The sequence below is a fragment of the Neodothiora populina genome (assembly GCF_041146345.1).
Source record: "Neodothiora populina strain CPC 39397 chromosome Unknown canker_contig_17, whole genome shotgun sequence".
Classification (NCBI taxonomy): domain Eukaryota; kingdom Fungi; phylum Ascomycota; class Dothideomycetes; order Dothideales; family Dothioraceae; genus Neodothiora; species Neodothiora populina.
This window is the reverse complement of record NW_027191406.1, coordinates 1,254,067-1,267,743: the sequence shown is the minus strand read 5'-3', so window position 1 is coordinate 1,267,743 and position 13,677 is coordinate 1,254,067. Positions and strand designations below refer to the sequence as shown.

At 49.5% G+C, this 13,677-nt stretch overlaps 2 protein-coding genes across 2 annotated transcripts; both read right to left on the bottom strand.

The window, feature by feature from the left end:
* Positions 1-1,732: 1,732 nt before the first annotated feature.
* Positions 1,733-2,168, bottom strand: AAFC00_004319 (uncharacterized protein; the record flags this gene model as incomplete). The annotated part of the gene is made up of 2 exons (XM_069348446.1): positions 1,733-1,774; positions 1,839-2,168. The coding sequence occupies 2 exons, from the start codon at positions 2,166-2,168 to the stop codon at positions 1,733-1,735; spliced, it is 372 nt and encodes a 123-aa protein (XP_069202501.1).
* A 5,445-nt stretch (positions 2,169-7,613) lies between these two features.
* Positions 7,614-10,428, bottom strand: AAFC00_004318 (uncharacterized protein; the record flags this gene model as incomplete). The annotated part of the gene is made up of 2 exons (XM_069343948.1): positions 7,614-8,529; positions 8,588-10,428. The coding sequence occupies 2 exons, from the start codon at positions 10,426-10,428 to the stop codon at positions 7,614-7,616; spliced, it is 2,757 nt and encodes a 918-aa protein (XP_069202500.1).
* Between the last annotated feature and the right edge of the window lie 3,249 nt (positions 10,429-13,677).

Here is a 13,677-nt window from a genome sequence, read left to right as displayed (position 1 = left end):
ATATTGCTGGTCTTCAATGGGGACAGACTGGCCTGTTCATACCAACAAATGTTAGAGAAAAAGAATCAATATCCCTTCTCATCGATACGTACGTTCTTTCGGACTTCTGAAGGTGTGGACACGAGCGATCTCCGAGTAGCTTGCCTATCTTGTACAGCGATGATATAGGGTCTGAATGCTTTGATCGTAGTGTTATCGAGAAGAGCCGAAGAACGTACAGCTCTAGACTCCCTCCTTGAAGGCGGGAAGGCGAGAGTATGTAGATCGTCTGCAGTAAGTGTATGTGGAGTCTGCAGATATGCTTCGAAGAGAGCTAAGAGATGTCGTTCTGGCGCTCCTTCCATTCACCAACAAGGCATGTGCTAAGCTTGGCATCTTCAAGGGATTCGTGGCGGTCTTGCATGTCTCCATCGCCCGAGATCGGCCTGACCTGGTCGTGAAGGCTGCAACTGCGGCATGAGGCTGGCATCATTGCTTGTCAGCATTCTTCGAAGTCCTGGTGTATCTGTTATAGTTGGCTTCGTGAGGTCCGTGGAAACATGTTGCTTGTAGACAGTTAGTCCACCGGACATGCGTCCCTGTTCACCACCTAGGTTTCAAAACACATCGGTGCTTGTCAATATGACCATGCTGAAAGCAGCGCATTATCGATCCACTGATACTAGTGCTATTAGGGTTGTGAAGCAGTCCTTCTTGTCTGTTTATCGTATATCGCCGCTTGTGTTCTGCGCAATCTGTGTCCCTGGACCAAAGCTTGAGTGATCTTCCGCCACGAATCCACTTTGGATTTGATGAAATCGATTGTGTATGGTCTGGCAATATGTAACATTGCGAAACCAGACGTATAGAAAGTGGCAACAACATAGGCAGTTGGGGACACTGCAAGTAGAATTGGATGCGATGGCCATTGCTACATCAGGTCCTGCCTAGATGTAAAAAGATCTACTTTATGATCTAGTTTGCTTGCATCCATATAGCCCTTTTCGTCCTCCCCGTCCAGGGTATGTTTGTTTGTACAGAATGCTCAATTGGATTCGCTGTTAGAGATCAGATTCTCCTTCTGAGCTTGCTTTTTGGCATGCCAGGCTTCGATAAGGCAGTGACGATCTTCATTTTCCTCTGCATGCCAAGTTGCCTTGTCTTCGGCCGAGGCTACAGTCCATGCCTTTGCAGCTAATGACTGCATAAGTCTGTAGTCCTTCCTCTTAGGGTGCAAGAACCCCCTCACAAAGTTGCCCATCTCAACTTCGCCGCTAGACGGAGATAGAAGACATTTCCTACGTAGGCCGGCATTGAAGATCTCCATAAATACAGCCTTATTGGGGCCTGTCAGCATTGGAACTGGAAAATGCTTGCCAAATTTGAGCATCGGCATCAGTGCAAAAATCTCGGGTTCGTGTCTTGCGACAATTGTACCATCTAATATCTTGTACAGACCATTGTCATGGCTGTGGTTGAATTTCTGAATGCTCATATAGTAAGTGAAGCTTAGCGTTATCTTGTGCACGTAACGATGGAGGTGCAGATATGCGATCGCCGGCAGTTGTGTCAGAAAACGCATCGCTGACTTGTTTTCGTCGGGGTTGATAGTCAGCTCGTTCTTCATGCGAAAGAAGAATTCCCATGCCAGAGCTTGTAGGCTGCGATTTGTTGCTGCCAGAGAGGGCAGATGCCATTTGCCATCAATAACAAGGTCTTCTTTCTCCGCGAACAGGGACTTTATAATGCTTCTCTACAACTCTATAGGAAGCTTTTGGAAGCCACCAGATGGCCCCTGTTCATATTTTTAGCCATTCCGTGATAGTCGACGACATAGCCAAAAGTAGGAGTGCACTTACACCGGCTTGTCTTTGGCGCGGCGTAGGAAGCAGTGGTTGGTCTATACTCTCCTGAGAGGTTGAGGTTTCCAGAATCAAATGATGGGAGAGCGATAGGAGATAGACTTGTGCAAATACAGGCGCAAACATGTCCAGTCCGATGCTGTGATCTTCAACCTCCTGTACTTTGCCCCTCCCAGAGTGAGTGACAGACAATCCCGCAGTCCTACGTGATGCATAGAGCTGGGCGCATGCGACCGCTTCCCCCCGAGGGAGGTGGTGATGGTGATCATAGGATTCCTCTGGGGCGGACTTGTCTCCAGGATCTTTGCTGTGGATCATGGAACTCATGTCGCTGGGCTATATATAGCGGATACGGAACTCGGATGTCGGCTTTTCCCATTCGAATTAGAGAAAACGGAGGCAGGAAGTGAGCAAAGATTGAGATACGATGCCAAGAAAGGTCGTGGCAGCCTTTCAAGGTGACGTGGTAAAGGAGACAGCTGTGCCCTTCCAGCGCTCCTTTCTCCACTCAGCGTTTTCCCTAAGATGCTATGACTTTACATAATGCCAGCATCTTCAGCATAACAGAACTCTGATTTATCCTTGTTAAAGGTATCAAAAGTTTTGTTTCTTCCTTGTCGGGTATATGCCTCTTATCGGATTTGCTAACAGTGTGGCTAGGGCAGTGATATGGACTACATTGTGCTGTGTCCTGGTAATAACCCTTGTAGCGCGGGCGGTGCGAATCCTCTTTCAGGGACAGCTGCTTCATGAGGCGACACTCATACTGTGACATTGATGTCAATGTATATCTCATCTTCTGTGAATATGTCTCTCCCGGACCGCTATCCCAGCAGCGGACGAGTTTGCTTGACCAGTGGTCGCGCAAGCTGCAGGGGTAGCTGGCAGCAAGGATTCGGCCGAAAGGCTCTGGTAGAGAGACGCGACACGATTAGGCGATCATTGTCGTAGCTGCGGTGTTCCCAAGTCCGACTGGCCTTGTGCGAGAGAATACCTTAGGCCTTTTGCGACATGCATGACGCGCATGGGTCATGGCGCTTCCCGCGAGGCCCATCACCACTCTCGCGGCTCTTTTTGCAAAAGCACACCATGTCAAGCTCATGGACAACCATTACTGATTAAGGTCTTTACCACTTCACTCCAAATAAGATCCACTCAAAGTCTGAATTGAGATGTATGCATTTACCGTAGCAGATGTAAGCAAGGCTCTTCCCATGGTTCTGACAAGCGCTGACTTTGACAACAGCATGCAGTGTCAGACTGTCTGAGAACATCTCCTTGATGCTCAGCGTCATCGTCGATGCCTTTTGTGACGGACCACAGGCTGTCTCTCAGCAGTCGTCTGTTGACTCATGCTCTTGCACTGAACCTGGAGCCTGTGTAATCTCAAGGCCAGGTTCATTGCAAATGGTCAGGCAAGATCCCGTATACCCATGTGCAACATCATATACCGGGGCTCTACATGCCAGGCTGACCATCAAAGATCTATGGACAATCGTTTGGGAGAGGACCTCCAAGATGGTGTCTTTCCTTCTCACTGCACAGTGGCAAGCAGTGAGTTTACTTGGATATAGCTTAGCGATGGTGTTGATCTGGCCCGTGCGCACTCTCCAGTTCGAGGTATGCTGGCTAGGTTTGGAGCCAATATAACGCGGGTCCATTGGCGCAACCGCCGTCTCACCGATGTCATCGCCTCTGATTCCGAGCCAAAGAAGATGTGAAATTTCAAATGTCAGCGCTGACATTAGTCGGAGTACGTCAATGACGACACGCGAATCAGTCTTGTATGTCTCGCATATCCGCTTCATACAAAAGCTACTTTGGCGTGTCGCCATACAAGATCTTTTGCCCTGGTATCATACAGAGACCCTTGTCTCAGGAAGAGCTGACCGAGTTGACAAAGTGTAGCGTTAATCTCTTCAGCTCTCCTGCTGTGTTGAAGTACTAAAGTAGTAGCCCTAGGACGTGTTACACAGAAATCATGAGCAACAGCCAGTAGTGCAGGCCTGCACTGCCTCCTTTCGTAGGTTGAGTTACCACTGTCGAGCATCGTTATCGATGCTGTCGTATACAAAGGTGCCCAGATCAAGTACTTGTAGCAGAAAGCTTGATTCCCGATCGATCAAGCATCTTCCTGGAGACAAGAAGGTCCAAGCCTGGGGATCTCTTCGAGATAGGATGTTGTCACAGCCGAAATGCGCTACCGGACTGCAGAGGATGACTCATGCATGCAAGATAGGTCTATACCAGCTTCAGGATCTTTCTTGGTCTATTCATTACCGCCCAGTCATCTGGTGACAGATAGCAGACCTTGCTGAGCTCGTCCATGCCTAGACTTCCACCGAAGACTAAGACATATGACATGCAGAATGGGCAAAGTTGTGAGCCATCTTGAACTTCCAACTGATATCGCACAGGTTACCCTGGCAACAATATTCATTCTGACGAAGTGCAGACCTCGACGTTACCTCAGTCTTTGCCTGGCATAGACATGATGCTCAGTGTTCGTTTAGATGATCTCGGAGCCAACTTCCGGCCAGAAAGGCATAGTCCAGAGATTGGGGAGTAGGCAGCAGACCTCAGAGTGCTGTATCTACTGTCGGGTGGTTTCTCTGCTCATCGACAAAAGCTTTGATGGCGAGCACATGCATCGGAAACCACACCTCGCTTTACTTTCACTTCGATGGCTCTATCATGATGGTCCTCTGAAATGTCAAGGTCTGTGCCTTACATGACCACTTGTTATCGTGACAAGGTTGTTGACATGAGGCAGTCTCGAGATCCAGTCGACCGACGGATAGCAGAAGCCAGAAATCTATTCACTACACCGTCTTATGGAATACCACGCTATTCCTCCCAACACAGCAAGCTGAGTAGGAAGGACGAGTGGGCAGACTCTAGCGTCAGGCAGAAGACAATAGTGCCAAGACTGTATGGAGCTGTGCCAAACAGTGAGACTGAATGTGGGTGCGACCTATGGCCTAGCAGCTATATCGATACATCGCAAGGGGGCGCCAGAAGCTATCATTTCCAGCTCGAGTATTCCAGGACGAAGACATCTAGGTACGCAGATCAGGATCTTTGAGTTGGACGCCATCAGGTCGACGTCTCCCTGCAGGAGGTTGTGCTTAAGCTACAGCAGACCAGACAAGCGCACATACGAAGCCGCAGGCGATCGCCCAGACTGAGAAGCCTACAAGCAGGTCCAACATCGTCTTCGCTGCAAAGGATGATCGGGATGAGTATTTCGTACGCTGGTCCAATATGCATTTATCAGCGTGTGCATCTGAGATGGTTCTTTGCCGTGTGAATAGTAGGTGAAGAGCAGATTGGGGGGAGGTAATCGGAATCCACGTGCGTCATGATCGGCGTTAGGCGCGCGGAGTCTTCGGGACGATATCCGAGGATACTTAGGTATCTTTCCATGCATGAAGGCTGGCTATGCGGACACTTCCCTTCCGAAGGAGCATTCTGACACTTGCTAGCGGAAAGTACGATCGGCTCAGGAATTCGGACGTCTGGCTGGGTATCAGGGAGCAAGAAGGCAGGCAAGGCGTTCTTGATGTGACCCTGTCTGCTTCTTTCTCCGAATCTTAACGCTGACTGAGCACCCACCTAAATTCTGTCCACTCTCCGAATCTAAGCACATATACCACAAGAGATGGAGCGGAAGTGTCAAAAATCACAATAGACGAAGAACTCATCTTCGATCCTTGGGCCCCCTTCGCTGGACATACATGATCTAGATCAGTATGGCACCCACGATGGCTCACGTCTCGCAGCGTCACATGGATATGTGCACGAGATGAGATATATATTTATTGAGATCCTCACAATCAAGGAGTCTGGTGCAGGCACCGGACAAGGGTTGACTACTCTACAACACTACTGACCAGAGGTCCGCCTGCCTACCCGGACTCTCTGGGCATCCTTGCCCCGACGGAGCAGCTCAATGACAAACTCGTCCGTGATTACCACGGACCTGTCGTCCACCACGCACTCCACAGCATTGCTCCTGTGCTCGTGGTCGATGGTGGTGACGGCGGCGGCGGCTGCTGGAGGTCTTGCTCCTACGGCGACGGCAGCACTCAGACCGCGAGGTACAGTTGGCATGCATCCGAAGCTGCCGTAGAAGCAGCTTCGAAGGAAGCACCGCAACTCTTCCACCTCGGTCTCCTGACCCTGGCTCCTGTATGCGCCAGTGGAGGTGCAATCTCATTGTGAAGCTACGCCTTATCGTGCCACCGAGGAGTAGTCAGGCTCCTCTTTGAGCCTTTGGAGATCGAGGCGAGGAAGTTCATCTCTGGACCTATGAAAAGGCTAAGTGTCAGCGTTCACTTTTCTTTTTGAGTTGATAGTGACTGGTCATTGAGAACGAACTGAACGAAAGGCGTTTGACTTACCATGATGGCTGGATCTCGGCCATCATCACCCGGGCGAGGGGTGATAGAGGTGGTGGTGTTGATGATGATGATGATGATGATGATGATGATGATGATGATGATGGCGATGGCGGCGACGGCGACGGCGACGAAGACAACAACAACAACAGTGATGATGGTAATGGTGATGACGAGACAAGAAAGATGCACAGAGTCCTGACTTGTATACAGAAGCTCCACGAGAATGTCAATTACTGATGTATTACTCAAAGTGAACAGAAATCAAGAATAGGTGACAAGGCTGCCTAACCCCTTAGGCACCGCAACACCATCACTTAATTCATGGACCAAACGTCAACCAGCAGGCACCTATCCCCACCTTCTTCTTATCAAGTCTCCTGGAGATCTGTATCATATATTATCACTACCAGACATCCTCAGAACACAATAACATGCCTTCCTCACTAGCAGAGGACACTGGCAAGCCTCCCCAGCACTTTGTCCAGATCTTACCCCCCTTTCCGATCTCTGCGCTATATGGATCTCAAGACAAGAACCGTCAGAGCACAAGACATCATTGGTGTAGAAGATAGGCAAAGTCAAGCAAGTGGCTTGACTGACGCAAAGCGCAATTCTATGCGCTCATATTGAGAATGATTACTACTAGAAAAAGGAGTATATCTACTCTAGTCATCAAGATTGCTTCCAGTTGGTTCGACGATCAGTTGGTTTTGAGTGGCGCCTTACATGAGATAGGACAGAGACCAAGTGAGCAAATAGAAAGGGGCGTCAATTCTTTGCTTGAAGCTGCTAGTCTTCGTTTTCGCATTCAAAGTTGTTCACTAGATAGCGTATCATCAAACAGCAGATGCACTACTCCACATCCGTATACTGAATGCACCATATGAGAAGTCAGAACATCATACTGACTGACTGACTGACTGACTGATGGACTGGTTATATTGCTAATTTCTACTTCTATTGTGAGTGGGAAACAAAAATTCAATACAGAGAGGATGAGAACTCCATTTTCTTTGCAGCAAAATCCTTGATAGAGCTTAAGAGAAGGGGAAGATGGACGAACATTAAATGCTTTCGCATCGTCTGAATGTCATCTTCTTTTGAAACCCCGTAATCCTTGCTAGAACACTGCAACATTGGAAAAAGCAATCGATCTCGATTTCTGCAGCTGTTATTACAGGGATTGTAATGTAGTGTATGTCTTGTAAAAGGGGGAAAATAGATAGTCGTGGGTAGAAGGCTAGCTTCAGTGATGTAAGGAAGGAGGGAAAGGACAAAATATAGTGAAAAAGCAAATGCATCTATATCTCACGACATAGTGTCGGGATGTTTTTTGTGTCGGCTGTCGCGACTGTTATATTCCAGCCCGTCACTTCCTCTCTACCTGACCTAGGTTCAAGTCACCGAGACCTTGGATGTAGTTGGCTCCAAGCTCTGAGGGAAATGGACGCATTCCAGGGGCGGCAGTACGACCGTTACTATTAGCGGGATTCCAAGGTTGGCGAGGTGCCGACCATCCCGGGTACTGAGCGTGTGGAGAGCCCATTCCCTGAGGAGCAGGAGAAGATTTGGTCACAGATGCATTGAAGTTGGCGCCAAATGACAATGGCAATTGACCCTGAGTGCTGCCAAAAGCTTGTCGCTGACTGACGCTTGGGGGTGCGCCCCATCCATTGTATGAAGGAGATACTGTTTGAAAGTTTTGCGGGGCGGGCGAGGGCCGAGTGACTGCAGTATTCATACTTGCACCAGCAGACGCTTGTGCATGGGTGCTATTGTACGTGGGCTGCTGCGGCCTTGTGGTGCTTTGAGGCATGGCGAATCCAGTCCAGGATGCTTGGTTACCATTCTTTGTAGACTGAAATTGGCCGTTACGATCTTGCGGATTGCCACTCATGGGACCAATTTGGGTTTCGCCACCCAAGCGCGATTTGAAGGGCGTCGTGGCTGGATTCAGTCCATTGCCTCCTACGAAACCGCAAGCAGTCGCATCCTTAGCCAGTTCGTTGTATGTCGCGGTGCTCGGATTCAGTGCGGGAGGGAGCGCACCATGAGGATCCGGGTCAGTGTACATGCCGACGTGTTGGTCCATAGGTGTATCGCGGCCCTCCATAGCCCCAGGTCCAATCGTTGAAGGGGGCTTGTTGGAAGGCGACGGATAAGTGGTTGGGTTGATAGCTGACATCCAGATTCTGACTTTGTAGACCTTGTACAAGTCTGTAACAAGAGCATTGAAGTTTTGATAATGCTCTGCAAAGAAGTAAAACGTGAGCTTCTTCCAGTCGCTATTGCATTCGTTAGCAACTCAGTATAGTCTCCACTAATGTCCACATCGGTACTTACATCTGAAATTCAGCGTCGAGTATCTCCATCTTGCACCCGTGCTCCCGAGCCTTCTGTTGACATGCTCTCTTTGCTTTTGCTTCATTTCCCTCCTTCTCGCGAAGGTTGGCTATCTCGTGGTTGAAAGCACGGCGTCTTATCAGGCGAGGCTTGATGTCGTGCGCATACTGGGCATCACCAAGTCCAAATCCTTCACGCGCCTTTCTCATAGGGTCTCTTTCTTTAGGACACTTCTGTGCCATCAATCCATGAAAATCACGTGGGTCAGCAGCAACGATGTCTTGGTTGTGACGGGAGAACATCATAAGCCATCTGAAATGCTCGTCCAAGGCCTTTTCCTTGAGCTCCCGAGCACGCGTCCAATCCACGCGAGCGTGCGTGACTGTTCCCAAGTCATAACCGCGGTCGGCTTCAACTATGACCAGATCGCCTTCGTTGACTTCTAGGCCAGTGCCAGGCTGCACGTAATAGATATCGGCACGTGCACATTTGAAGGCAACAATGTAAAGCGGTGTATCGAAACCGGGGCGAGAAAATACACCAGGAGGTGGTCCTTGTCGATCAGGACCTCCTAAACTTCTGTTGTTCGGAAAGTCCGGCACCCCACGAGTACTTTCAATTCGAGATCGCAAGGCTGGTGCGGTACCAGAGAAATAGTTCTGAGCATAGACACGATTGTGCGTGTCATTCTGAGCCATACTTTGCTCCATGTCAGCGGCCTGCCGTTGATAGTCTCCATGTAATTCAACGTTGTGTGATGTCGGAGCCTGGCCGAAAGGCGGTGTATCCAGCGCCAGAGATCCTCTGCGGGTAGGCACATCTGCTAAGCTATGGCGACGACTTAGAGAAGGGTCAAAGTCGTTTTCTTCCTTCAACGAAGATTGCCATTGGGGTCGTGTGGAATTGAAAGCTGAAGGCAGACCATGTGTTCCTGGATCGTGCGCGCTGTATTCGTCTGTGAGCATAGAGTGTTCCATATGATCTGTTTCAGAGCCGCTTGGGCGTGTATGCATCACATGCTCGGAGATTGGCGCAGTGACATGTCTACGGGTCCATGGGCCCTCAGGTTCTTCACGAATATAAGAGCTTGGGCCCTGATTCAAATTCATGTAAGGTTGCCCGTCCCATAATCGCAAAGAATCCACGGGCACACCAGAATCTGATCCTTCGTCATCGCTTTCGTGAACCTCGTCGAGGGTATGTGCATGCTCAACTTCACTGAGTCTGGAGGGCTTGTGCTTGACAACACTTGCGTTGGCACGGTTATTAGCGGCGTCTGGGTCCCTTTGCCCGACCGAATAGGACTGTGAGCGGTATGTCTTTGGTGTAGGATGAAGTGGTATCGAGAAGGGGATTATGTCATCCATCAGATCCTTGGCTCCGATCGGGCTGTGATCGTCACCGAAGCCACGGGTAGGTGTCGAAGGAGAGCCTATGGGGACATCCTTCCAGATCGAGTTCACGTGGGTCCAAGCACTGGTGGAGCCATTTGACGAAACTCGTACAAGATTACTGCCGATGCCACCCCACGGAATCGGAATGTTCTCCGCAGAAGGTGTTGGTGGTTGAGAAGTGTTGCCAGAAGCGTTGAAGGACAGTTTGCGCTTGCTCTCAGGCTGTATTTCGCTCAAAAAAGACGATCGCCTCGGTGTATGCTGTGTTGTAGGTGGCCCAGTCGGATTAGTCAGGGAGTTCACAGATTTGATCATTTCGCTTTCGTCATCTGATGAAAGCACTGCATTGTCTGCGTCGGTTGAAGTACGGTCTGGCATGACGACTTTGGACTTGTCGAAAGCTGGTAGACCACGGCCGGCGCTTCCTCTCGAAGTAGCAAACGACATGATGCTCAGAGCATGCGAGCAGACCGCGCTTTTGTCAGCTACAAACCAAGAAGATGATATGGAGTGGACTTCTGTGCCAGTAAATTAACGTTTACTAGTGATGAGTGACTGGCCCATATCAGTACATGCCGTATCGATTTGGTCCACACACGATGCAGAGGGCTCAGCCTCAGGCAAGGCGAAGTCACCTGATGATGAACTATATGTGAAATGGGAAAGGAAAGAAAGAGCGTTGCCGCATACCTTGTGCACAGAGTTGTACTGAGAGGCTCTCGTCAAAGAGTGTCAGGCTTCTTGCTGGACTAAAATCGTGCAACGGGAGTTTAAGCTGTGTAAGTCTTTCCGCTTCGTTTCTATGATCTAGGAATGAATGAGTCAGTGTGGGGGCCGTGTATGGAATGAGACAGATGCAAGAGTACAACTGGCATCCGAAAAAAATATCCACGAAGTCTGAAACCAAGGTATGTTCGTTTGTGAGTGGAAAGAAGAGACACGGTATGGGGGACGCAAATAGTACCCCTTCCAAGGTCGATCTTGGCTGTACTTCGAATTGTCTCATGACGGTCTAACGAGATCAAGGTCTTGCCGCAAACCCCACTGTGTAGCAATGTCGTGCAACAATGCTGGCAACGAAGTGGTCGAAGACCAATCAGACTTACCTAATAGGTGCTTTCCCCGTCCCGTAATTTTTAAGTATCCTTCTATGTAAGATTTAATGGCCCTTTGCTCCTATGTCATGTGTCAGATTCGCTTGATACTTTGTTGTAGTGAAGATGGCCCTGGGCTGACAGCAGATGTACTTACCTGTATTCCGATGAATTTCTAACTGAAGAGAAATGAAAGTCGTTGATCAATATTAATGATATCCGATTTTGCGATACAATGGATATAGGCGCCGGATACTACAGCTGCTTGGAAAGGGTTAGTCGTCAATGCCAGACTATGACACGAAACGATTGCGCCTGTTCTCACGTGTCGAAAGATATATGCCTGGCTGTTGACACTAATTTGCGGCGCCGGTGGCGATGTACAGGTCCCCTTTCACGATAGCCAAGACCCCCAGGCGTTCAGTTCATGAACCACCTCAACCGCTTCACCACTACTGATAGATAGACCGACTTAGAGTCTTCCGATGAGCAGTCGGGACGAGCAGGAAAGATGATGAGAATCAGTCGGTTGTGACGATACTGTCCCGGCGGAGGATGATAATTATGAGGATTCAAGACAATCTGGCCTCGACGTCCTTGTGTGTGGGGAAATGAACCAACAATCGACGGTGCCGATCGAGGCTTCGGGCGGGGGCGAAACTTTGTCCGGCAGCCGTGAGCTGCTTTCTTTGTCCTATTGTCGTAGCTGTCTTCAGAACACTCGGGACACACAAGGAACAATTTGCTTGAGCCTTGCACTATGGGACCGAGCCAAATGGCTGTTGTGTTGTTGTATAGAGCCCATATGTGGTCAGAACGAGATGGAAATAGATGGGAGGGTTCGAGTGGCTTCAACCAAGCTTAAAGCTGCCTCAACGGGGCCCAGAAATGCGGAGGCACTCGTAGTCATTTTGGGCCACGGTCTCGTGCTTTGCACCCACTTGTGAGTGGTTCTAAGGTCGGTGGCTTCGTTCCCCGGGTCTGCACGGGCCAGGTGAACTGCTCGTTTGGCTGGATCTCCCCGCTTTCGTACCTCGAACAGCGCCTGGCGTGCCAAGACTCCATCATCATGTGAGTATCTAAGGTGGTCATGGTCAGTCAGCACAAACCGCAGCAATGGTAGAGATACTCGCAGCCTCGTTCGATCCCCCCGCTCATGTGCTTGCTGTATCGTTGTACACATCACGGAGAGCTCGGTTTCCCTTACAGTGACTGCACATGACAGGAGCATCTTGTCATGCCACGCTAGCGTATGATATGCATGCGGCCTTTCCGCACCAGCATGCATGAGAGCTCCTCAAAGTCAGGACAATGACATAGTCTTGGCATAAGGAAGTGTTACAATGCGGTAAGCCATGACTTTGTGAGCCTCAAATCGACTGCCATTCACTGGGAGTCGTGATTTACTTCTTGTACGAGATCCCTTGCCATTAATGATCAGCCCTAACCGCAGCTAAGCACGAACTCAATTCAGGCCACGCGCCATGTAAGTCTTTGGTACACTGGCTTCGGTAGTCTCAAATTGGGACAGGTACGCGGGGGAAATATCGAGACTTTCGAGGCCGTATCAAGTACGTGCGGGGTGCAGAAAGGACTACTGTCCTGCCGGCTACCCTGCATATCCATACTCAGCTTGCAATTGCCATGGACAACTTGTCGTGCTTGAAATACAGTCCGAGACATAGTACACATATCTACTTGCCGTGCAGACTAGTCATGACTACTAGCCACGCAATGAGATCTGACATGTGAGGGAATCACGATCCGGATGGTGTGGATTGTATTAGCTGCCATCTGTTGATCCTGCCATACACTACTGGGGGATGCGTCAAGTTCTAGTCTCCTACCTCTTTTGCGCCTAGGATTGTAGTCCAAGGTAAGCTTGACATCGCTTGGCAGATCGTCAACCTTACCTTAACTATTAAGGAGTGTCATATAACACTTCTGCAAGTATCATTCAACCACTCCTGGTCTCTTTCCAGTTGATTGATAGCGCGTATTACCAGGTCAGAGATTACTGGACAATGTCGTCATCCAATGGTGTACACGCTTCCGACGTGTCCGAAGGCACCTCATGAGTGGTACCTGAGTTGTAAGTGCCCTTTCCGGAGTAGGCTTTGCTGTATGTGACATTTGCAACATGGAGTCAGTCATAATATTCCCAGTCGTAACAACAGGTCTACATGCGTCTTCTATTGTCCAATTATGTGGGATGCGAGTCCGCCTAAATCTTCTGCAATTTTCCGAGACATATCGTAGATCTGTTTCGTTTGACACCTCCATAGTATCAGCTAAAAGGGGAGTCTTTAAAGCATCGTCCTTCGAAATGTGGTTACTGGTCCATGCTGGCACCGTGCACTGGACACTAGATGCTAGTAGATCTACGGATGTGATATTTGACATGGACAGGGTCGCCCAAAAGCTGCGCACCATGTTCGGTTTTCCGCGCGCTCTACGAACACCAGACGATCGAATAGAGATCAATCACTCAGAGAACCAGCACAACACAATTTCACGATCCGGAGTACCTTTTCAAGCTACTTGAAATGTTAGGATCATTGCTATCACAGCGACTGTGACTTCTCACGGCACACTATGCCGA